We start from the raw sequence: 26,041 nt of genomic DNA on the forward strand, positions 1-26,041 counted from the left end.
TCCAAAATCAACAGCTGCGCAATTTTGAAAAATTGTGGCTTACGTGGAAAAACATTTTTGATTAGTTTATGATATTATGATTATTACTATTCGTATTATTATTTGTTATTTATTTTTTTGTTTTTTATTTTTGGGTTTTTCCTATTTATTTATTTTATTTGAAGCAAAGTAACCATTTACCACTAATATTGAAAAATGTATGTAAATATACTTGTGTGTGAGTGAGTATGCATGTGTATAAAATTTATAAAAACTGAATTTATTATTGTCAACATTAGTATTAGTATGTATGGAACAAAAACAATAAATTATTAAAAAAAAAAAAATACTTTTAACGTCAGGCGCCTGTGATTGCATCCAATTATTTGTTTACAATAAGTTGAAGGGAGGTACAACTTGAATTTACACCATGTCTATTCTCTTAAATCTTGTCATCTGTAGGAGTTGGGGTGGGTGTTTCCTCGATTTCCATACAACAGACATATCGTCTACACTAGCTAAAAGTTGTGGGGTTTTTTTAATTCCGGAAACTTGTTTCTTCGGTTGGTTCGAAAACTACGTCTACTTTCGATTTATCTACTGTCACCTAAAATGAACAAACACGAATGGGATATAATTCGAAGAAACAGGGTTTTTATTCATAAGAATGTCTCTAATATCAACGAAGTTGCCGATTTACTTTATGAAAAGGGGATTCTGACTTTGAACCAGAAAGAATGTGTCGCGGTAAGATGTTTCAAATGCCTCAGCATTTCTATCATATATATCATGTATGGGAAGAGAGATATAACCACATGGCGAAAAACAATCTTTAAGCAAGTCCCTAAAGATGGCTCAAGAGTGGCGTGAAGGTGGCTTAAAGGACATGCAATCTTTAAGCCACCTTTAAGTCACCTTTATGCTGAGCTTAATGTCCCAACTTCTTTAAGTCACCTTTAAGTTGTCTTTACACCAACTTTATTAAGTTCCCTTTAAGTCAAGTTTGATCAACCTGAACAGATTCATCGTAAATACATAAACTAAATGCAATAGATCTTTTACAGGGATGGGAGGGGGTGATCCAAGTGATGATATATAATTTCCAAGGAAGGGGGACGAATGTTCCAGGTGGTTTTAAATGTCAGCACACACCATGCAGAAACAGGTTTCTACACCTAAGTTTTGCATGTGTAAACATAGTCGCTCCAGATAGCTATTATCAACACCGCTCCAATGGACACAGATTGCCATTATAAAATTCTTTAATTTTTTTTTTTTTGGTTTCAAAATTATTGTAGGGGCGAGCAAAGTCTCTGTATCTAAATCTGTGCATGAAATTGAAGTATGTTTGTTTTCTATTATAAATTAATCGGTGAAAGCTCTCTCTCTCTCTCTCTCTCTCTCTCTCTCTCTCTCTCTCTCTCTCTCTCTCGTTCATCCGGTTATTAAACAAAATTGTAAAAAATGAACGAATTATATATGATTTAATCGGTTTAATTTAAGATATGTATTTTTTCCAATTTTAATTATTTTTAGGTCTAATTCTTGATCTGCTAGATACATGTTAAAGATGAAAAGACTCTCAACTGCCTTTGTTATATCAGGCGGGATATTACTGCTTTGTTTGTCTAGACATAGTTTTGTTCATTTGTGTATATCTAGTTAAAGTCTATTGTTTGTCCAACTTAAGAAAACCCCTGGAACTAACACAGAATATACAAAATATACACAACAGGTGTCAATTGTGCCCAGATGCACATCATGTCAATAAATGTATGCAAGAGTAAAATCTAGAGGCTAATCAATTACTGTACCGGTGATCACAAATGGGGGTTAATTATTTAAATATATTTATAAGGGTAAATATATCACATACCCAGCTGGGTACATCATAAAAACTATATGTACATGTATATGACTTGTATACATCATTTGCAATTGCCACATGCAGTAAATACATAAGTGGTAATCGGTAACATTATTTGTTTTAGAATTGATAGTTTAAAAATCATGTATACAATTAAATATTTAAATATATATCATTTAATTTGTTATTCTTGATCTGTTGTAAATGTATAATAATCAATATTATAAAAATTATACATGCTTGAACGGCACCGTGATCATGAAAACCAGGAAATTGCGTAGAACTAATACCCTTATAGTTTCAATGCATTTAAAAAAAAATTCTCCTTCTTCCTTGCATTTCATTTAGTTATAAATTAGGTGAACGTATATCTACCCAGTTTAAATTTATTAACTAAGTGCTAGTAAACCTAACAGTTTTCAGTCATGTATAATATGTATTTTTTTTACTGAAGATCAAGTACTGTATTTCATTCAAAATACATGCATGCATGTAATTTATAAATTAGATATAATTGATTGTTACAAACTGAATGGAAGTCAAAATCTTTTCAAGTAAAAAATACACACTCATTACATTGATTCAATAGCCACTAATATAAAAACCACTTAAAAGACATTAGTTGCCGTGGTGCAGAGGGAGTGAGGTGATGCTAGTAGATGAATGGTCCCGTGTTCAATTCTCCTCTTGGGCATTTTGAATTTTTTTTAATTTTTTTTTTACTAGAGCAAAAACCATTTTTTAATACCTTTTCTGTCTTTGAATCATTGAAACTTGCGACAGAATATACCCGGTACATCATTTATACTTATCTACAGTACATGTTCATGTATAATCAATTTCTCTTGTTAAAATGGCTGCGTTGTGTGTCTAGATGTGCTTTTATTTCTTTGTGTATATCTAATTAAAATCTATTGTTTGTTAAACCTCAGAAAAACCCTGGAACTAACACAGAATATACAGGATATACACAACAGGTGTGTTTTTTATTTCAGACGCAAGGTCATGCTTTTTTTTAAAAAAAATATTTCGCATATAGGTTGAATGTATTAGTCCATTGATCACAGCTGGTTAAATTTTCATAATGTTAATACATTTTGTTGGTAAATTAAGCACAATATTGAATTAAAAGATTTTTTTTAAATGGCTTTAAGGTGGCTTAAAGAAGTTTGGACATTAAGGACCTATAAGTTATCCTTAAATGTGGTTTAATGATGGCGTAAAGATAGTCTTTAAGCTGCCTTTAAGCACCTTTAAGCCACCTTTATGCTTTCCTTAAGCCACCTTTAAGCACCACTTATAGCTTGAAGGTGGCTTAAAGATTGTCTTAAAGCTACCTTTAAGCTATCTTTAAGAACTTAAAGTCATTCATTCTGTGAACTTTATATACCCTATTTATACTCGTCTGCCGATCCTGTGTTTTTAAACTCAAACCTAATCAATTGCTTGATGTATGCGGACGATATATTTTATTATCTTCATCAGCAGATGGGTTGCAACAAAAGCTTAATATCTTGCAAAAAATACTGCAATGATTGGTGTCTCAATATTAATACATCCAAAACCAAGATAATAGTTTTCAATAAAGCAGGCAGACTCTCTAAATTTTAATTTAACTTTGCTGATGTTGAACTTGAATGTGTCTCTGAATACAAATACTTTGGTGTGTCATTTTGTTCCTCAGGCTCATTCTCCTTTGCTCAAAGGCAGCTTTATCAAAATACCTTAAAATCTTTTTTCAAACTCAAAAAAGGATTTTATTTCTCTGAATCCAGACATCAAAACCACAATTCACATTTTTGATCATACTATTAAACCTATTTTATTGTACGGAGCGGAAATTTGGGGGTATTTAAGCGGGTATTTTAATCCATTTGCAAACAAAAGGACTAAGTGCAGTTTTATGCAATTTTTGCCCCCCCAAAATCAAAGTTTTAGAAAGAGCTTTAAAATAAGATGAAAGATAGTTAAAATCATATTGAAAATAAAGGTGTAAAAGGTTATCACCACAGTGACGTCATAATGTAGAAATGACGTCATGAATATTGCATTATTTTGATAAATTGATGTTTTGTAGCAAAATATGGGTGTTTTCCGATGGTTTTTCGACTGGGAATCATCGAGCGCAGGCTTGCTCAAGTACCATTTTTTAGTATAATATGTATACCTATCTGAAGAAAAACATATGTTAAAATTGCACTTGAGCAGACCTGCGCTCTATACTTCCGAATGCAAAATATAGAGCAAAAATGAGAATATCTTCATTTGTTTGCAATTTTGCCGGAATTAGGTCATTTAAGTGACGTCATAGATAAACAGCGAGTGAGCAATGATGACTAAAATCAAGATTAAAGTTATAGGCATCCTCTTTACAATGATTTGTGAAGATTTCATTTTCATACGATACTATTCAAAAATTGGTTGAAATCGGGGGCAGATATTTGACCATACCGCACATAGTCCTTTCAGATCTCTGGTTGTGCTATGGACAAAATTTATTCCAACACACTTTGTGACAAATTGCATGCATTTTAAGTTTTGCAAATCAATACTTGGTGTGCATAAATCTGCAACAAACTTTGCTGTTCTATCTGAACTGGGAAGATTTCCCATACATTTTGAAATCATAAGATCTATTTAAATTAATTGGTACAGACTTTAGAATCAAAGTCAATCCTTTCCACTTTTCTATAATGCTTATTGTGAATCAAAACAGTTGTTCGAACAGAATATATTTCCTCCTGGTATGGATCAATTTAATTTTTAACTAACAGCATTGATGGGATTAAAAATTTACTGTCAGTAACAATACAAAAATCAAAAGGGCACTTAGAGACTGTATATTTCAATACTATATTAAAGAATGGAATTCTAAATTCAATGTACTTGCTGAAAAAAAAATACCGGTAGGTTGCTACCGCACTTTTAAGCGGACCTAACGGGTGTGAATCGGGTGACTTACCCATTAGTCTATGTGTCGCTCTTTTTAGTTTTTTAAAGATAGTCCATTAGTCAATTGATGTTTTAAAATAAATATTATTTCGATATTTTTCACGCTAAACAAATTTAGTTTGTTGTTTTATTGGATAAAACTCTGATTACTTATATTTTTCTTTGTTAAATACCGTGTATATCAATTATTTTTTGGAATTTTTTTTGCCATATAAGATTTTCTTTGTTCTAAAACTTCTGGTCGCTAACTAATACAGCGCCATTTGAAAATTGCCCTCAACCAGGACATATCATCTAAATGTAAGTATAAAAGTTGAAATTTTATGCATATATAACATGATTAATTGTTAGAATAGCTATCACCTTATATATAACTCATCTTGAATGGATTTAGAAGAAATAGTTATCTTTAATTGTATCTCAGAACATAAACCGGTTTGGTCAGTAAGTCAGATTTATAGAATAACATAAAAAGGATTATATAGGATAAATAATAAGAGTATGCACGTGCAAATTGATACAAAGATATTTTTAAAACACATACCGGAATGCTACATTTATATTTAGATAGGCTCTCTATCTCTCTCTCTCTCTCTTCCCATACATGAAATGGCTTATTGATAAAAATTCAGAGGCCTGTGTTGTTTTTTAATAACCGAGATTTTTTGTGTCTCTGACGTCTCCTACTTTTGGCCGAAATATTTAAATTCCCCAATTCTGATTAGTACCTCCAGATAATCAACGTTATGATACTTGTACAGTTGTGGCTAAAACATATCCATTGTCTCGTTGGCCATGTTACTTTCAAGACTTTGATTACCAGATTAAAAAGAAAAACATTTTCCAAGTTTAACTGAATTTATCTAGAATAAATGTAAATTTTTCAGTCCCAGCCAGTTGACAGAAGAGCATATGAGATGCTTGACATAGTGGTGAAGAGAGGACCGCGGGCCTTCCCTTGTCTGGTGGAGGCTCTACGCGAAACTGAAAATCCAGCGGCAGCTAATCAATTGGAGGGAAATGCTGGATCCACCACTGATCCAAACAAAACCAGTAACTAGCTAAATATGAGGTTTCAGTCTATAATCCATATACATGTACAGTATCAGAATCTGAGCTACGCCTTATGCCTTTCCTTCTAACCCATTATGTAAATGATTTCTTTGTCAATTGTAGATTCAAGTTATCATCATCAATTCAATAATGTTGTAGATAAAACAAAAAATATGAAAATAGCTAGGCCATTTTAAACTTCAAAAGCTAAATCCTATCTTAATTGTCCTCTTTTTACAGAAACAGACACAAAGCCAGACCCTCCCAATAAACTCCCCACACACCACCAAGGGGTACCACCATCAGAGGACAACAGTTCATATGGTATCAAAGAGATTTGTGTAAAAAGTGTCCAGTATACATGTTTAAAAATAACATTACAATGGAGAGCTTGTGAATGAATCCAAGTTCTATATTTCAGTATTTATTTTTCATCACATAACTAAATGCATCAACAGACATTTGATTCAATATACATTGTTTTTTTTAAGTGTTAATATGACACTCTGCAGCAGGAGAGAGAGAGAGAGAGAGAGAGAGAGAGAGAGAGAGAGAGAGAGAGAGAGAGAGAGAGAGTATCAAATAAATAGAAAATTAATAGTATCAGCTAATGACTATATCCAATACATTCTCTTGTAGTTGAATGGATGGATGATGTAGAACTGACTAAACTTGAAGACAACTTTATTCGTACTGATCCCAAGTTTGTGATGGAGATGAAAAAACTTCACGATGAACATGTTAGTTTTGTTTCACCTAGCAAACACTCCCATATGAGATATTCAGTTCAGACATTTGGCAGTAGAACACCACATATTTCATATGCACTAAATCCTATTTTTTCTTTTTTTGTAGATGTACAATATGACAGGAGATAAGAGTAAGCGTGGGAAGTGTTTGATGATAGACAGTATCCCCAATGACTTCTGTCAGCAGGGAGAATGTCACACCATTGTTGACTCCAGTAAAACTCTGATACACCAAACCCTCAAACAATGTGGCTTCAAGTGTATCTACTACACCCGGAATAGTGGAACCTCTCAGGTCAGTTGCTAAAGGTGCCACTGTAAAGACACTGTGGAACCACTTCAGTCAATAACATAAAGGTGCCACTGTAAAGAAACTGTGGAACCACTTCAGTCAGTAACATAAAGGTGCCACTTTAAAGAAATTGTGGAACCTTTAAGGCCAAAAAGAGACACTCGTACAGAGTCAGTGGATTTTATTACTCTGGTAAATAACAAAAAGGTACCAAGAAACTGTTGAACCCTTTTGATTATTAACAAAAAAGGTGGCCTTGATTTGAATGTTTATACTTGAACTGTGTATACATGTAACTATTTTGTACATAACCATTGGTAAACAGAACTGGGTAAATAAGACTAAAACAATTATTACTTCAGACAATAAAAGAGAAGATACTTCAGGAGATGAACAAGCCGGACCATGTACAGTACTCCTCCTTTCTTGTGATATGTGTGACCACTGGCCCTAATCCACAATACATATATGGCAAAGATGGTGAGAAGGATTGCTTGCCAATCCAGGAAATACAGGATATGATGTCAGAATGTGAAGCATTTAGTAACAAGCCAAAGATGTTAATGGTTCATACTGTGCCAGAGTCAAGCTGTAAGTTATATTTGTATAGAATAAGGTGAATAAATTAACAACAGTCTTTTGGATGAATGAATTAACAGTCTAACTTATCAAAAGACCTTTATTATTTACCTACCTTCTATAATCATCATTGTTAGTAAAAATGATATTCGCAAACTGATGTTACAGTACCTTTGTGTACCTTTCTAAGTATTTTATTTCATGGGTGTCATTCTGTGTTCTGCAGTGAAATGTGATCACAGCTTCCCATTGGCTGAAGACAGGGATCAAAGGTTAAGTGACTCCATGCAGTACCTGACTTTGGAAGCGAAGGACACCAGTTCACTGAATGGTGGGGACCTGTTTGTTGTGTCTGTGCGACTAGAACCAGGTGATTATTGATTTTCTGGACAAGGTCAGGAATAAGCTTGGGCATTCAGATATTCTAAGAGCTTAAAATAAATTTAAGCTCTATTATTATTGGATTTTGTTAATTAGAATTTACTATAGTATCAATTTTGGTGTCTTATAGGTATTAGTTTCCTGGTCAAAATTCGAGGTAAGACAGGAGCGTATTTCAGTAATGCATTAGTCTATGTGTTGCTGAAGCATGCTGCCAACCGATCCTTTCTGGAAATGACAAAAGAGGTAAGCCACTAAGAGTTTGACTGATATCTGTACAAGACTGTAGACTCGTCACTCAGGTGATGTTGTGATTTCAGATGGATAGGTTGTTTGAGTCTTGTGAGTACGAGGGTGAGGACAGTGTGGATGCCAATCCCTACAACAAGCGAGTTCATCGGCGAGTGAGAGTGGCTCGACTGACCATCCTGACAAAGCCGGAGAAAGAACTCTTCCTCTTCCCCCAGTATGAAGACACAGGTAATCCCAAACTAGATGACCCAATATGAAATAATGTACAGTTATATTCCATAAAAGAGCAAACAAATATGCAGAGATTCTGTAACCATATACATGTGATCCCATGTTACTCGTACAGTTGTTTACTAAGCAGGTGAATTTTTTTAGTGATACTGTAACTGCAAATCAGATAACTGTGAAATCATTTGAATTCGTGGGGGCCAATTTTCATGGATTGTGGGTTGTTTTTTTTTTTTGGCTTATTTGTGGGGATGCTTTTATGGATACATCAGTTTTCAATTTCAGAAAGAAAACTCACTCTTTTAAAATTTGTTTTCATTGAGGATGTAAATTCATGGGAGACGGCTACCCATGATGACCACGAAAATTGAGCCACCATGAATTCTAATGATTTCACAGTATCATAAATTAGTTGTAAAGTTTAAACCCAAAAAGAGGAAAATAAACTTGATATTCTGTAATAATAAATCATATGATGCAATATCAAATTCATGTGCCAAGCAGGAGCTGATCAGGTACCCACTGTCTACATGTGTACTGTATGTTGAATCTCTTACTTAGAAAATCTCAAAATCTTATCTACCGGTATTGTCTTGATTTTCTAGGAACACAGGTGTCTGGTTAGATCTAGGAGAGAGAGTACCTCATAATGTATGCTCGGAAATCAGAGGAAACACACTGGAAACAGATATGAAATTACATATATTGGTGTAAAACAGGGAGAGCCATTCAACCCTGTGTTCTAACAGCCTGGCAGCCTCAGTATCAAATCCTGACTTTCTTCTGTAGACTTTACGAACTGTGATAATTTCATTTAGACTTTTAAGTTTTAATCTGTAGTTTTTTTCCTCATTATTTGTAAATTTCATGTCAACATGCTAATAATGAATACTCCACATGATATTGAGTGTGTGTCTCTCTGTTTTATTCTTCTGCATGTGGATACAGGTGGATAGACTAGATCTCATTTTTCACCTGATGTCCTATCCAAAAAAAAAAATCCTTGGTATCAGTATATGGCACTAAAAAAATTATATTTAATTATGTAAAAACGATGTACAATTTACCAAGGGAACTTATTTTTCACAAACTATAAAGAAAAATGCTGGGTTAAACAAAATGCATGTAATATAAAACGGATATTTTTAATCAAAAATGTATTTGAACTAGAATCATATATAGCCTTTGACATGAAATTGTTTTGAAAATTTGATGTATAATACTTCTTTATGTGTGGTAGAAATAAAAAAAAAAGGAAGCTTAAATTTGTTTTAAAATTTAAAAACCGCCCGTTCTATTTTTTTTTGAAAATTAGTCAGTTCAAGTATTATTAAGAGGACAGGCACGTTGCATCGATTTTGAAAGGGCCCGGGACACTCGTCCAAAAAATCTTGACAAGCAAAAAAAAAAAGGAGGGGAGTTACTTTCCAAAATCCTGAAAATCCTAATTCGGGGGGGGGGGGGGGAGAAGTAGAAGTATACATTTAACTTCAATTTCACTGTTTATTTCCTTATTTTCAATTCAATTTTTTACATGGTCCCATAAAAGCCAGCCAGCCCCCCCCCCCCCCCCCCGGTGCCTGGAGGAGCATTAATGACAAGATTGATGAGTATCTTTTCTTTGAATTTTAAAGTTATATGATGTAAACTACTTAATTTGACTATATAGAAGAAAATTACGGGATTTGTAACGTTCAATGTTCGATGTTCATAAAATAAATCTATGTAAATCGGATTATATATTATGCATATTCTGTTTCCTCTTTTTTATTTTAACATGTACTATTGTACATCTGTTGAATTCAATTAATCGATTACATGTAGTTTACAATCCCACGCGTCTGTATAATCGTTTACTTCGCTGAATGCCCCCCCCCCCCAAAAAAAAACCCGCAAAAACCACACACCTTTAATTACATCCCGATCCGCCATTATTCTCCTGCTAGTACAATGTATGTATTATGCTTACTTTAAATTTCATTTGGCTGAAATCATCACCGTTAATTTTTTTTCAATCAGAATTTTAAAGCGAAGAATTAATTTTATTTAAATGCATCTATCTTTGGAGAATAACGAATTTATCAACTACTTTATACATATCATCCCCTCCTAAAATCGATTTCGGAATCTTAAAAACGACCCCAAGAAAACTCGGTAACTTATACACATCATCGAATTCCAAAACTCTTGACCCGAAACATCACGAACAAGCCGAGTCTGATGAAATAAACACAGCTTGTTAAATACATCAATACACAATCTTATACGACCTCTTGGACATCAGAACGGTGATAGGGCTGGACACATGGACCTGGGTGGGTCTAGCCGGGGTTGGAGCCCTGCTGTGCGTGGGTGTAGGTGCTTTTATTATCCGCAGTCGACGGTGAGTAATATACACTGATATAGATATTTGATACATCAGTTACAATGAGAGCTAGAGATCTATACGATTGAAAAAAAATTACACACAGATATTTATGCAATATTTAAGTGTTTAAGGAAAATTTAGAGTTACAAATTTAAATCATATTTAAACAATACTGCAATACAGTTATCATGCACATTGCAGCAACACCGAAATGTTTTTGAAACGCGCAAAAATATTTATGTACGGAAGCCCCTCAGGGAGAAAGTAACATAATCTAAGGAAGAAAGATACTACAATATGAACATGCACTGTAGTGGTATCATCGTCGGATACCCACGGGTGATCGCGTCTTTTACTTATCACCCGTGGGCAAACCAGCCGAAATATTGCTGTAAAATATGCAAATTCGTTCATATTGAACAACCAATCAGAAAATCTGATAGTAAATTTGGAACTCTTCAGTTTTGAAAATACGTTTTGTTGTTAACTAAACATGCAACAATGGCGGCGCCCATGAAGACGTGTGGATTTTGTAAGAAAAATATCCGGGATAAGTCTTACAGGTCCTTAGCATCAAATATTAGCCAAGATCACTATGGAAATATTTTCAAAATACTGGGAATAGCTATGACTGGCGTTCTTTGCAATCAGTGTGTGAATAAACTGAACAGAATAAGGAAATTAAATGGGGACATTGAGACGAAAGTTGTGTCGTTAACAGAAGAACGCGACAAACTTTTAGCGACACTCAAAGCAATGCCAGGCATTGTTCAACAGTGTGTAAGTACGCCTAGAAGAGGGGAAAAAAGACCGTTAGTTAAACAAACGCCGACACCAAGGTCAAGGCTCAAGAAAAGTTTATTTTCCACACCAACCCGTAAATGTAGTCCTGCACCTAAAGTCACACCAGAGAAAAGGGTTGTAACTCAAGTCACAAGGTCAACGCAGACAAAACAACCACGAGAAGATTTTGATGTTAAGGTAAATATAGCGCACTTGGTTTACATTTTGCATATATATATATATATATTATAATGCTATTGCAAAAATCAAATATTTTAAATATTATACAATATTGAGTACAAAAATGGTAGGAACTATGAAACAATTATTCTTCGTCTCCATGATTTTACTAGGAGTCATTTTGTACCATAATCATTCCGTAAAACTACTGACGTGCGACCAGTTCTCGCTATGTACCATTTCTTGCCAGTACATTGTGACATCATTTAATCAACACACTGTCACATAAAATTATAAACAAAAAATGACGTCACAAAGTACTGGCGAGAAATGGTACTTGGTGAGAACTGGTCGCACACCAGTACACAGATACAACATTTTATTTCATAGATTTTAAATATGTACTGGCGAGAAGATTAGATTTTAGATTTTAGAAAATGTACTAGCCAGAAGCGGTACTTGGTGAGAACTGGTCGCACACCAGTACACATGTTCAATGTTTTATTTCATAGACTTTAAATTATAGCATAAAAAGCAGGAGATTTGATATCTATGACTATCAAACAAATTCAAATTGGTCAACTTTTTATCATTGTTATCTTGAGAAAATCAGATTATTAAAATTGACAAATAAATTGACTGTATTCAACATGTTCAATATCATGTTTTATATACCTGGTACATACATAATAGAATATCAAAAATAAAATAAGCAATTATAAAATGTGCAATGATCATTGTGGCCTCATATTATGACCTCTTGATCCTTGGCAAAGTTCACTTAGATATGAACATATACCGGCATATGTACAGTACGTCTTGTAAAGATCAACAATTCATTTATTTATTTTTTGATAGATCACAGTCAAGTACCCACATGGTGAACGCTCTAAGTATGTTAACACTGAACCTGAAAAATCAGCCTTGAAAGCTATGATGAACAGCAAGAAACCTGAAGCAATTATGAAACATTACAGGAAAAATGATAAATACAAGGATGCTATTGTGAATGTTGTGAAAAAAGAGATTCAGAAAGAAATTAATGTTCTTGTTAGAAGAAATGGAAATGTCTTCCAAAATCAAAGTTCAGAAAACCTTCTTAAATTTAATTGGACAGCTGTTTCTCATGAATTTCAAGCCAAAGCTCCTTACTTGCATAATATTCTATGTGGTGCGGCTACCCTGGATTTGAGAACCAAGAAAAAGTTGCCTGGTGTGATAACCTCTGCAGCTATATTACTTTACACAAGATCCCAAGGACTTAATCAGCTGCAGTATATCTTAGGACTTATCGCAGACAAATGTGGAATGACCAAAGAGGTGATAGATTTTTAAAGTTTGACATTATACTCATGAATGTAAAAATGGGACTGAAACTCAATACTTAAAATACAAGTCATTTGAATTATTACAAATTGAGTTAAACTTCCAAACAATATACATTATTTTGCTGAAACAGATACAAAACAAAATAGTACATGCACAGTACTGTAATTAAAAAGTTAAAATTTCAAGTTCAACACTCATGGATTGATTAAATTGTTTATCTTTTCAGGGTTTGAAAATACTTCATGATCTTGGTGTAGTTGTGTCGCCTACAAGCATAATGAAAAAGAAAAAACAACTTGTGAAACAGCAAGAAAAACAGATTATGGAAACAGTTTCAACATATGTAAATCACAAACAAGAGTTCACAAGGAATGCTTCAGGACTGTCTCCTACTGCAGGGCTTGAAAGTGATACAGAAGTAACTTCGCTTGCTGCTTGTGGAGACAGTGAGACACAAGGCTTACCGTGCCATGCTGCTGTTGTTGAAAGTGAAGCAGACAAAACACAGTACCATACTGGTAGAACTGAAAGTAGTGCAGAAAACAATTTGCTTTTTTCTGCTGCATGTGAAATTAATGATAAATCTGATACAGGAGATCATTTAGTTCAGAACATTATTTCAAAACCAAAGCCAATAGAAATTCTTGGGGATAATTTGGACGTCACGATCAGTCCAGCAAAGATGACCATGGAGAAACAGCGTAAGAGCTTACACTGGTTCCTAGTCATGGCCAAGCAAAAACGAATTACAGCAGAGGACTTGAATTTACCGTCAGATATGTTGAGAGAAAGAAATGATGTTTTACGTGTACCAACAAATAGTTGGATACCATCGATGGTACAGACTGACAGCCTTTGTAAAAACATTGTTTTCCATGTATCTCACATCCTGCTGAAGTATATTGAATTTTTGAAACCTGCAAGTGTAAGCTTTCCAACTTATATTGCACATCCATACATGGAGAAGACAAAGGAGAAGTCTATTTTTCTCAATTGTGACCTAATTGAAGCCAGTGAGAATTCTTCTCAAGGTATAATTAAAAATGAGAAAAAATTAAATGTACTGGAATTTTTTCTATGTGCATATACATGTTTTAATATGACAGTGAGAGAACATTTCTTAAAATTAGATCTTCACACTCTCTAAGAAAATATTTTTCATTATCTTTTATTATTTAGGCATGATTACTATACTTCAAAGAATCCATCACCTAGCAGTTCCACATGTAGACAATGAAACGCCAGAAAGAATTGTGTTCGGTGGAGACGTTCTGACGAATGAGAGAGCTTTTTCTGCGCAGGAGGCCATGCAGAATGTCCCATCTGAATTTGAGAGCCTTAGTGGATTAATTCACAGGCCAGAGGGATTGCACAGGGAAATGAACTTTCTTTTGGTATACTGAGCGTGGATGTTTCAAAAGTTGACAGTTCAAAAAGTTTGAAGTTTATTTTTCACCTTGTTCACATGTAAGTTTTTCTTTTGTTTTCATTTGTGTTTGTGTTTTACTAACTGACTATTATTGTTGTGTGTTGATCTAGACTGGCAATCGTGTCTATACCTCCCTCTAGGACAACCCCCCCCCCCCCCCCCCCCCCCAGAAAAATGGAATTATTTCTAGAGAAATCACTGGTCCATTGAGGACAGTTTTTATGTGTAAAAATAAGAAAATTTATTGATAAATTGTTATAACATAAACCAAGCCTTTATAACACATGTAGTAATTCAAATTGATTTAAAATGTTATTTTTGAAAAAATGCAGTTTGTTTTAAAGACATTGCCATATTAGATATTACTTTACTTTTCAAATGCATGATAATTTTATTTTGGTTTAACATCATCTCTCAATTTTGTGGTATTGCTTTTTTGATAATATGTAGACAGACTTCAATGAATTTATTATTGGGTGGAGGGGTTGATTTTAAACCTACCGGGTATTTAACAGATGCCCATGAAATTGAGAGGGTTACTTTTTTGCTGTTTTTTTTTATGTTTACAATAAATTTTAATGTTTGTAATTCTAGATGAAGAGGAATAAGGTAAACTTTACAATAATTTGCCATTAACTTTTATTTCTACAGAGCATTTACCAACTCTTCTACAAAGAAAAAAGCTCATCAGATGTTGGGACATTATACCAACTTCGCAATCTCATAAACAGAAGAGATGTTTCAGGACCTGATGAAGTAATCAATAAATTCAGGTACTGTAATTGTTGCAAACTATTGCAAACAATTAATATATGTAAAAAAAAAAAACAACCCCATTTTTGCATTAATACTGTTTACATTGCCAGATATCCACAGATGATCATATCTTTTACTCATCATCCATGGTCGATGAGGAAGGTGTGATTACCTATGGGTATCCGACACTAACAGTAGGGAAATTATTAATGGTATAGAAATTGTTGTTAGTTTGTTTAATCTATTGTTCAGTGCATTTTTGTTTCTTTATTGTGTGTATATATGAAGACAAAGCTCTATACCCTGTGTATAAATGTACATTATGTTATATGCATATCAGTTTTAACGTTTTCAAAAATCTTAAAATTTTAGGCCACATCACCAGTTCGTTGATGACGTCACGGATGGGTACATTGTAGGAGCTTTCCTGGATACCATGGACATGGATGACATCAGTTCAACACCTGTAGATGCACCTGTGTTTTCTATGATGAATGACCAAGAAAAAGCTGACTGGGTTCTCCATGCCGCAAATAAAGTGGTCGAATCTTTAGGTTTTTGTGATTTTGGAACAATACACCATTTGCGAGAAAACTTACAGGCTTTGGATCAGAATGATTCCCAGATGGAAGCTATGAAAAATGAAGACTTGTACGAGTGTCCTCTTTGTGCTAAAACATACTACAAATCTGGTTGGTTCAAGAAACATTTAGAAAAAAAACATTGCTGGAAGTTTTGTAGCGTTGAAAATATGGATGCAGATTCAAATCCTGTTCATTGCTTTCTTTTAATGTCTTTATTGTTAAGAGATACATGCAATGCTTATCAAATGGGTGATGGTGAAAGAATTGTACGCAATGCTTATATGGAATGGCTGTATGCTTCTGCAGTAAAACACTCAAAATATAAAATTTGGCTTTGGCGAATGATTACATACATAATTGCCATACTAGATACCAAAGAAAGCTTTGAGTATAAATGGAACATGACCGTTAACTTGAAAGGTGGAATTAAAAACAATATTCCGAATGATAATTGTGTAGAGATACAGGTACACAATATTAAATCTCAGTTAAACACACAAGGTGCAAACAAATCCTTTCAATCTGCAAGGCTAATTTGTATGACAACACAAGTAGTAGATGGAATAAAAGATCAGTTAATGAAAAGTACTAAAACTGTAAAATCAAGGAGTACGAGACCAACAGTTGACAAAACAGGTGATATTGTTACAATTGTGAAAGTATTGCGACAAAAAGGACAGGTGAAAGATTTAAAATGGGGAAAGTTTTTCAAATTTTAAGGAGCCATTGTATTCTATTAATAGTGAAGACTTGCACAACTGGATTAAAGCTCAAAAGAATGTTGCAAGTTTTCTTATGTAATTACAATATATAGATACATCTATGAGCATAATGAATTATGCTTTACCTCATATTATAGCCTTTTAGGTCTCATTTTTTATGTATTGACCAAGTATTTACACTTATCATATGCATTTTAGAGTGTCGGTAGCCAAATAGTATGACTGATTCCTTAATATATCCTAAATTAACCCTTGTTTTGACATGCATACTTTGGATCTACCTCAGATTATGTATATTATTAAAATTTGTACAACCTAAGGATGTTTTTTCTCATTTTACTGCAATATCAATAACAGGACATATAGTGAAGAAATGCTGTCTAATGCAACAAAATTTGAAATTTTTCCAAAGTGAAGATACCTATTTTTTATTTTTGTTCTAAATATTTTCAATGTACTTGAATAATGTTTATTTTTCTTCAATTTTGCTGCGGTAGAAAAATAAGCATTCTTCACTTTATGTCACCATACCTTTAAATGAAATAGAAAACAAAACCAGGAATATAATGAAATGATTTGTTTTAATCTGAATCGTCGTCAAACATGTCGTCAGCACTATTATCAGAATCTGAAGAACACACAGGCAATTCGTATTTATAAAATGGATGTTTAAAATTTGAACAGTCAGTACTATTACAATCACATTGGACATCACAAATATCACAGCACATGTGCCTTAATCTTTTGGGGTCAGATTTTGATTTGTATGCTGAAAGTATGATGTCCCTACGACAAGTTTCTTTATTTTGAGTATAGGTTTTCATGTCTTCATCCAATTTTCTACACTGTTTACCATTAAAAAGTAACAAGGCCATGGCCACTCCTCCATCACGACCTGCTCTACCGAACTGTTGGACAAATCCATCCATATCTTTGGGAGGTCCATAATTTATAACATATTTAACCGATCTGAAATTCACTCCCATCCCTGCTGCACTTGTTGCAACTAAAACTCTGATGTTACCACTCTCTACACTCATGTCTTCTTTAATCTTTTCTTTAACTGTGTCTGGTGATTGTGAATGAAACATGTCAACATGCTTAATGATATGCCCAAGTTTCATCCTAAAGGCAGAAAATAATTCACTGCATGTTTTAATTGAAGGACAGAATATCAAAAATCTTTCACACAGTTCTTTGTCCTTTTTTAACAAGTGAATAAGAAAGTAGAAAATGTCTCCATGTGAAACTGTGCTCTTAAATTTATGAACAAACAGCTTGATATTTTCTCTATCAGGATTTTGAATAATTTCATGACAATCTATCATGCAAAACTTCTTCTGCATTTCCATTCGAGCTGATCTGTTAGCTGTTGCAGTTATCAACAGGACAGGACACTGTATTAGGGATCTGATTTCGCCGAGCTTGCTGTACCAGATACGGAAAGGCTCCATCTCGATTTCACTTTCACCCCTAAAAATATACACATTGAAATCTTGTGCAATAAATAGTAAAACATCTTGTAAGGGATATTTATTACGTGTGTTATATACCGTTGGAATAAAATTTTCTTACCAATGCAATACAGTATGGGCCTCATCGACGACGAACAGTTTGAAATGTTTGCTAGCAACGAGCATGTCCCTCCACTTATTTACAGACAAAATGGATTCCGGTGAAGCAAACAGGAATTGAAAATTACCATTGATAATGTCTATGTCTTCGCTACTATCTCTGCCAATATACGTTGAGGTAAAATCACAAGATTTCAAGTATTCACATTGTTCTTTCATTATCGAAAGCAATGGCGAAACTATCAAAACACTGCATTCGCATCCGTTCAATTCCGTCCACATCAGCTGGAAACCTTGATAGCAAATACTTTTGCCACCGCCTGTTTTAACGGAAAGAAATGAATCCCTGCCTTTCAAAAGCTGTGTAATTGTTTCCTCCTGGAAAGGTTTTAACGCATCTAAACTGAACCTTTTACACACATTTTGAAACATGCCCGCCATGTTTACGATAGCCGAACACTGATACGTTATAAGAATTCTGATTGGTTGAAATGCCATCGAGGTTTTGCGATGGAATCATATGATGACCAATCAAATGATCCATGAATATCAATTAACTTACAACGATATTTCGGCTGGTTTGCCCACGGGTGATAAGTAAAAGACGCGATCACCCGTGGGTATCCGACGATGTAGTGGTATGTGCTGTGTAGTTAATATCCACTTCATTGAATACTTTTAACACGACCAGTAATCTAAGTAGCCTTCATCTCTCAGGAGGAAGCTAGCTGCCCCACGTGACGTTGTGGTGGTCCACCACTTTTTCGGCAGAGGGTTAGTGGTACCCAGCAAGTCCCCATTCCCGATGAAGCTTGAAACTTTTTTGCGTATGACCAAAACACCGTATATGGTAAGTATAAACATTAACTGCTCTATAAATAACATTATTCACATCCAGTCAATAGTTTGATTTTTTCAAAAAGTTCTGAATTATTGTGAGTATTCAAACAGTATACAATTATTTAATGCCTGAGCAGTCAATAGACCCGAATATTTTCCCTTGGTGCAGGGAACAGCTCAGTATGATATATTGCCCGAGGCCACGACCTCGGGCAATAGATCATACTTAGCTGTTCCCTGCACCAAGGGAAAATATTCGGGTCTATTGACTGTTCATGCAGGTATTACATAATTGTTTTATTACCTAATTTCGTTTTTAGTATTCTGTGTTCACAATAATAAATTACAGAAGGTTTTTCATACCATTATGCATTCAGGTCATTGTTAATTAATACCAAGATGACCAAAAAGATAAATTTTAAGAACAATAATACAATAAACATAATAAAGTTGTCTTTTAATCTTCTAGCAAATAAACTTTTTCTAAAATTAATACGTTGCCGGTCCAATAGATCGCAGTCTATTGACCGGCGGTCCAATAGGTGACCAGCAGTCTAATAGATCACATTCTATAGACCGGCAGTTCAATAGATCACTTTCAAACCTGAATACACATGCAAAATAGACAAAAATATTTAATCAAGTTGTAAAGTCTCAAGAATATTTGGGTATTAATATATTTACAAATCATAGCTCTATACGGTCCTTAAACCCTAATTTCCCGTAGAGGTTCAGTTCTACAGCCAACTCACTATTCGTATCAATATTTAAAATAACTTTCATATCTCTAGAATGACCACAGCGGCCGAATGTCGACGAAAGGTAAGACCCCCTGGATTGAATACAACGACACCCAGGTAACAGACTCACAGTTCTGTATTGAGTTCATCAAAAAGAAAATGGACATCGACTTAAACAGGAGCCTGAGTGAACAACAGAAAAGCATTGCCAGGGCCTTCCTCAAACTGATAGAGGAAAACTTTTACTGGTACAGCTTGGTTTACGTCCATCTCATAACATACATGTAACACACATAAACTGTTTATTGATTTTTAACAAATACATGTGTTTTCCTTTCTAACACAGAATTCGCATTATTGAAATAGTGAACAGGTTACAACTTTAAATTTTCTGTAACTTATTTTTCGTACTTTTCAGTTCCTGTTCATCACATTGTGTCAGTTTGGAGTTTTTAACTTATAATTGTAGGACCATGTGCATTGAATTGTTTTGTAACGAAGACAACATACCACTGTTAAAGACCCAGGCCCCCCTGAAGGGCCCCGGGTTCTGGCTTTACTATTGGTTTGTAAAGCGCGCCATCAAGAACGCCACCTGGGGGCACGGTATTGGGCGCCACAGTGTGGATGAGGTTTGGAGCATAGCACAGGGCGACATTGAGGCGCTGTCTCATTTTCTAGGTATTTTGATATAAACGTGGTTCATCTAAACCATGGCCATGGCAAACAGTGTCTGGCCTCTCAAGCTTCGTCACATGTTTTCTTTTTTAAAATTGACCACGTGTGTGAATTTCTATAAATCACTTTTAAATATGTTCTTTCAGGAAATAAGAGGTATTTTATGGGTGACGAGCCTAGCGAGATAGACTGTTCATTGTTTGGAATGTTATCTCTGCTCCTTGTGTCCATGCAAGGAACGAGATACGAGGCTTTCACCAAACGTAAGTACACAGTTAAAATAATATGACCCGTACATAATCGTGTTGTGATGCAATGACCTGACGTCAGAGACATTACCTGTAATTATGTGTTACAGAGCACCATCCTAACCTGTTGACCTACTTCCAGAGGATGAAGTCAACCTATTGGGCGGACTGGGACAATCTCATCACTTCTAGCGAAAGCTTCAAAAACGATCACGGAAAAGTGTATTTCGCTGAAAATGTCGTTAAAAAATGATTTTGATCATTTAACTAATGTTACGGGTTATTACGGGCCGCCAGAAGGCGATCCGTTATTTGATATACATTTAATGGTTATTTTTATGAATTAAAAGTACATTTTCATGTAGAAATATGTTTATGCTTTTTAAAAAATATTACATTTTTTTTGTTTTTCTCGTAAATGTAAAATATGTCAAACTTAGTAGACTGTCGTGTTGGGCGCGTTTTTATCGAGACTAGCATCTATTCGGAAAAATTTTGAGTTCTTCGTTCTGTAAAAAACAATGTATCGGGATCGGTATATGGGACATACTAAAGACTTCAATGACATTAAATTTTATACAAGCTTATCTTTTAAAAAGATTGGTGAGCTAGCGCTGTAGCCATCATAAAACACAGAAGCAGGTTTCTAAAACATTGGTTTATATTTCTGAATCGATTAATTAAATAGGAAGGCATAGTGGTGTACTGGAATTGTACTGGAGTGGGGTCTCAATTTAGAACTGTGAATCTAGAGGCATGGCATAGCTCATTGACTGTGCCTTAATCATTATGTATCTACTGTAATTTTAATTTCGAAGTGAAAATTTTCAAGAACCATTGGTACTGTTTTGTAGCAATCGTATCTGCTCGGTTTTCTAAGGGATGCGGCTGCATGGTATTACAAACACTTGAAGTTTACTCAATAAACTTACCATAATAATAAATCTGGAGAAACATGTTCTCCCCAGTAATTGCAATGTACATATTTAATTATATTCTTTTTCCACTATAACTTCTGTTAACTTTGTCACTCATGTGCTGTATTTATAATTTGTGTTAACATGTTATACTTCATGCAATATACTATGGGAGGAAATTAAGATAGAATGAACGAATCTGTAGGTTTAGAGTTAGAATAACATGTCAAAAACTTTAAGGGACGTTTTTCTTTTGTAAAATATTGTAAAATATTGTCAAATTTGAAAATTCAAAACCGGTTAAAGTATTTTGATTATAATTCTTTTTTATCCACATTTTAACCCCCTTAATTCTTAATCGGACATTACAACCTTAGACGGAAAATTTTATGCTCCAGGAGCGTAGACAATGCGTTATTAGTATGCAAGTCCTTGGCAAGTTATACTGGTCAAATCAGTCCCAAATAAATAGTGAACTAGTAAATGAATCAGTAGTTAACAAATGAGTGTAAACATTACAACTCCATAGTTGTAAAAACTAGTGAATTGATGAATAAAGTAGAGAATCTGAAATGATTCAGTCTATATCATACTACAGTAGTACTTTTATAGATATTAGTGTTGAGTTTACATTAGCCGAGTATGATTCCCTCTATTTCTTACGGAAATTTATTGTTAATTTAAAGCTCTAAATAAACAGCCAGACTGAAATCTACAAGTCCCGTAAGGTTTATCGATTGGTCAAAACCTATGTAGTGACTGAAACTGTCAAACAACTGACAGGACTGAAATCTGCGCGCCCCTTTAACGATCGACAGGTCGAACCTACAGCGATCTAAGAAAAATTACGGACTGCACGAAGTAATCATGATGATGTCAGACTAAAATCTCCCATAGGAGACTACTAGTATTTGGCTGTTTCTTTTAGCTAACATACTGATGTACATTACAGTAATTTATTGAATTTTACTTACATTCATTAACATCAACAAATTATAAATTTGTTAAAAGAAAGATATAAATATAAACAATATGCTTTCTTTGATGATCCATGCGGGTAATGATTGTAGCGATCATTGCAGAAGAAAATTAAACAACCTTCTACCGCGGGTTGTCTATAAAATCTGCAATGTCGACACCTTCATATCCTAAATAAATCAGCAAAGAAAGCATTATATTGTTTAAATGATAACATCAAAAAGACGATAAATACAAATACTTCGTACATGTATAACCAAGAAACATGCAATAGTCGCAATATATGTTGTATAAAAAACGCAATATATGTTGTATGAAAAACGACTTCAATTCATAGAATTTTCGTACTTTTAATGCCGGAATTTGTAGATATTTGCTAAATAATATGTACTTAAAACGGAGAGTTCAACAAATAATTTTTTGAACATATATAGTTTGCCCTGAGCTAGGAGGAATAACTCGCCGTGGATCTTGGACGACCGCCTTCCTATTACTCTATCTCGGTCCATCTTGGCTCCCAGTCGGGTCCATTTGGACGTCCATCAGTGAAATCGTAAGCATCCAACCCCGCCAGTAGCTGTACCAGCCTCGTTCTGGCTATCGGAGGCTGCTCTTCAACCATCTCGATCCGCTTGTGTTTTGTCGGTTCATTCTCGTGTGTACCAGGGAAGAGCTTGACCCCTTGAGATGGCCAGTGAGCAGAAGATAGCATCTCCTCGTAGGCTTTCCTCTTGACCTCAAAATCTCTCTTCGAAGCCCAGATCGCAGGGGTCATGCAAATGTAAATAACAAAGCGCCATCTGTCGGCATGAGGCCGACCTTCTACGGGTGCTAGGGTATCGTGGACCAATCTGGAGTCCCATAGCACCAGTCCACCCTTGGGGACGGGGACTTTCTTTTTCGCGCACCCTTTATTCTGGTAGAATTCTAAGTGGTGATTTTTTAAAATGTAAAAATCTTTGCCTGCCATTGCTTCATTGACATCTGAGAAAGTGTCCATCAAGTCCTGATGGTTTTTTGGGAGCCCTCAAGCACTCTGAAGCAGTAGTCTGATGGGGTCGTTTCCTCCAAATAGACCGCCCCCTGGTACGCATGCAGTCCCTTTCGCCAGCTCCCTTGGTCAAGGTGAAACCAACAGTCCTCAGGTTTGGAGAAGTTGCTTCGACCTAAAAATTGACAAATAAGTAGAGGCTGACTTGGTTTACGGGATATATCATTCTGTCCCAAAAACTGGCATATTCAACAATTAACAAACCTAGCTACATCTAAGCTCTCAATCTATTAAATATCTATTGAATTCGTTAAACAATAGTCCAAAAGTGGACTTAGTTTTCATTCATCACGACTCTACCCAGAAGTGCTGCTGATGAAAACCCATTTAAACAAAACTCGATACCTTCAGGATTTATTCTCTGACAGAATTTGAAGAAATAAGATGGTTTTACAGAAAGATTTCAGTGTTTTGTATTATAATATTTATCATGATTATCATTATTAACATTGTGTGTAATTATTATTTTTGAAGATTAATGAAAAATTAGTTGTTTTACGTGTATGTTTCTATGATCCCTCGCTAGCTATAATAAACTTAAAAACACAAGAATATTTCAGAAGCAAACTCTTGCCTTGCTCCGGGGGCTCCGATATAGACATACCGTCTACACTAGCTAAAAGTTTCCCCGTGCCCCAGATGGATTCGAACACGGGTTTAGCGTGAAGTCTGAGCCGCCAGGCGGCGTTAGAGTGGGACGTCCTGTACTGATGAAGGATGCCGGACCTCTTACGTACGGGGGAATCCTCTCCAAACCTGTCCAGCCAGGCCCGGAATTCCTGGGTGTACTCGTCACAATCCTCCAGTGGAATCACCCCGGGGACCACGGAATAACCCTGGGTCTCTAGCTCATTCTTTATCTTCTCTTCCTGAATGTGTAGTTTTCTACAGAATATAGATAGTAGGGATGTCAACGAGTACTCGAGTACTCGACTATCGCACGGTCACACCGATCATCGACAAACATTTTCTTAGTCGATTACTCGTAAAAAAAGTGAATAGAATTTAAAAATATTATTTTTCATTATTGTGGCAGTTTTTTCGCTAAAAATAAAAAAAAAAAAAACAGTTCTCTTTTTTCGACATCTTTGATCCTTTAATTACACTCTTTTAAATCGGTGTCCCTGGAGTATTTTTGAAGCGGCTAATATTTGATCTCTTTTGATTTACTTATGCAGACATGGACATGTACTTGTGAACAATGTGTTTCTTCTAATCCGTTATTTATAAATTTAATTGCATTATAAAAAATTTAAACATATCAATAGTTATCTCAAGGCGTTTTTTTATAAGCATTAATCTTTAATAATGGATTGGAGACGGACATTTATTTAATTAAAATTGAACAGGCTACCTAAGATGTTATGCAGCTCAATTTTGCATAAGCTTTTAAAAAAAAAAAGGAAAAGCCAGAACATTTTAATAAAATACTTTTCAATTTATTATAAATTAAATACATTATGTGTATATCATACGTTTTTCATTTTTTTTTTTTTAGTTTGAGATATGAAGATGTATTTGGCAGTAGCATTATTTGATTTGAAAAGGACACATAGTATTAAATAAATCATCGAGTACTCGACTATCGCTCGACTAAAGTCCCCGATTAATCGACTAAGCTAAACGAGTAAAATTGACATCCCTAATAAATAGCTTTTAATAAAATGCGTTTAAATCATTGAAACTATTTAAATATACTGTATACGTAAGGAGAAATGGTTGTTAAGAAGTCGTCCGTTATATTCAACTTGTAATTTAGAGTACGACTTTTTTATTTATTTTTTTTAGTATAAACTAATCAACGTACATGTTCTAGCTTCAAAATCGTATCTAATTTTAATATTTGTCTATGATTCTTTTCCCTGCGGAGGCTGTTAAAATTTTTACTAAATATGACTCTAAGAAGCTTCCATATTCTTTAAAAAAATAAATTTAATGCGTCTTTATAAATTCCCTGTAATTGTAATTACCCCTGGTAATAGTTTATGTAACTGTGGAATAAATCTAACACCTACTTTTCCTACTTTTTATTGGTCTCCATGCTCATGAACACAGTCCAATTTGAGTCTCTGAGAGATTATAAATGGCTCACGTCGCGGGTTGTTCAAGGCACGGTATCGAATTTATGTATTTGGTGCATCTGTATGCACAAACATACATATCCTTGCACCAATCACATTTCAATAATACGGTGTGTAGTAAAAGTGCGACAAGAACAAACTTGAACAAACAGTACAGGACAATACTGTCAAAAATAATGGTAAATTTGAGATGATGAAAATACAAAATGTAAATTTTCAAGTGAATTCAAAGTACACTTGATTCGAAATGTATACCCTTTGAAAAGTTTATGGGCCACAGTGCACACCTGGTGGCATTTTTATAAATCTTCTTCTAATTTCCTTATTCTTGATTCTGATTACCGAATTCCGTCTCATTCTTGCCCTTGGAAATAGGGTAATAATTTAACAAATAATTATTCAATACTTTTTAAATAGGGCTTTTGGGGGTAGGGAGAGATGAACGTAAATG

The 26,041-nt window shown here is 34.6% G+C and overlaps 4 protein-coding genes and 1 pseudogene across 4 annotated transcripts; 3 read left to right on the plus strand and 2 right to left on the minus strand.

The window, feature by feature from the left end:
- The first annotated feature begins 561 nt into the window (after nt 1-561).
- LOC128190393 (caspase-2-like) lies at nt 562-9,239 on the plus strand. Its single transcript, XM_052862427.1, has 10 exons — nt 562-726; nt 5,686-5,851; nt 6,092-6,175; nt 6,491-6,591; nt 6,707-6,895; nt 7,255-7,483; nt 7,698-7,841; nt 7,983-8,098; nt 8,173-8,332; nt 8,938-9,239. Exons 1-10 carry the CDS (start codon nt 592-594, stop codon nt 8,955-8,957), a joined length of 1,344 nt encoding a protein of 447 aa, XP_052718387.1. The 5' UTR covers nt 562-591; the 3' UTR covers nt 8,958-9,239.
- A 1,336-nt stretch (nt 9,240-10,575) lies between these two features.
- LOC128190866 (failed axon connections homolog) lies at nt 10,576-20,933 on the plus strand (the record flags this gene model as incomplete). The annotated part of the gene is made up of 6 exons (XM_052863077.1): nt 10,576-10,715; nt 18,775-18,907; nt 19,689-19,885; nt 20,107-20,318; nt 20,462-20,578; nt 20,674-20,933. Coding segments are annotated over 6 exons (942 nt in total), but the record flags the coding sequence as incomplete, so codon positions are not given.
- LOC128190226 (uncharacterized) lies at nt 11,112-16,788 on the plus strand. Its single transcript, XM_052862174.1, has 6 exons — nt 11,112-11,681; nt 12,522-12,983; nt 13,219-14,023; nt 14,172-14,459; nt 15,073-15,194; nt 15,550-16,788. The coding sequence occupies exons 1-4, from the start codon at nt 11,202-11,204 to the stop codon at nt 14,393-14,395; spliced, it is 1,971 nt and encodes a 656-aa protein (XP_052718134.1). The 5' UTR covers nt 11,112-11,201; the 3' UTR covers nt 14,396-14,459; nt 15,073-15,194; nt 15,550-16,788.
- LOC128190227 (uncharacterized) lies at nt 17,046-18,662 on the minus strand. The gene is made up of 2 exons (XM_052862175.1): nt 18,059-18,662; nt 17,046-17,956 (listed from the first exon to the last, which is right to left on the minus strand). The coding sequence occupies exons 1-2, from the start codon at nt 18,553-18,555 to the stop codon at nt 17,065-17,067; spliced, it is 1,389 nt and encodes a 462-aa protein (XP_052718135.1). The 5' UTR covers nt 18,556-18,662; the 3' UTR covers nt 17,046-17,064.
- Nucleotides 20,934-22,948: 2,015 nt separating the features above from the next.
- On the minus strand, nt 22,949-25,618 carry LOC128190545 (uncharacterized; annotated as a pseudogene).
- Nucleotides 25,619-26,041: the final 423 nt, after the last annotated feature.

Source organism: Crassostrea angulata, chromosome 6 (assembly GCF_025612915.1).
Source record: "Crassostrea angulata isolate pt1a10 chromosome 6, ASM2561291v2, whole genome shotgun sequence".
Classification (NCBI taxonomy): domain Eukaryota; kingdom Metazoa; phylum Mollusca; class Bivalvia; order Ostreida; family Ostreidae; genus Magallana; species Magallana angulata.

Excerpts from the sequence above, each read along its gene's own strand:
- LOC128190393 (XM_052862427.1), top strand. The coding sequence starts at position 592 with ATGAACAAACACGAATGGGATATAATTCGAAGAAACAGGGTTTTTATT. Across the intron at positions 6,176-6,490 it reads AGAGGACAACAGTTCATATG|TTGAATGGATGGATGATGTA; the intron begins GTATCAAAGAGA and ends ATTCTCTTGTAG. Across the intron at positions 7,842-7,982 it reads GTCTGTGCGACTAGAACCAG|GTATTAGTTTCCTGGTCAAA; the intron begins GTGATTATTGAT and ends GGTGTCTTATAG.
- LOC128190226 (XM_052862174.1), top strand. The coding sequence starts at position 11,202 with ATGGCGGCGCCCATGAAGACGTGTGGATTTTGTAAGAAAAATATCCGG. Across the intron at positions 12,984-13,218 it reads AATGTGGAATGACCAAAGAG|GGTTTGAAAATACTTCATGA; the intron begins GTGATAGATTTT and ends TTATCTTTTCAG. Across the intron at positions 14,024-14,171 it reads CAGTGAGAATTCTTCTCAAG|GCATGATTACTATACTTCAA; the intron begins GTATAATTAAAA and ends TTTATTATTTAG.
- LOC128190227 (XM_052862175.1), bottom strand. The coding sequence starts at position 18,555 with ATGGCATTTCAACCAATCAGAATTCTTATAACGTATCAGTGTTCGGCT. Across the intron at positions 17,957-18,058 it reads GCCCATACTGTATTGCATTG|GGGTGAAAGTGAAATCGAGA; the intron begins GTAAGAAAATTT and ends GTATATTTTTAG.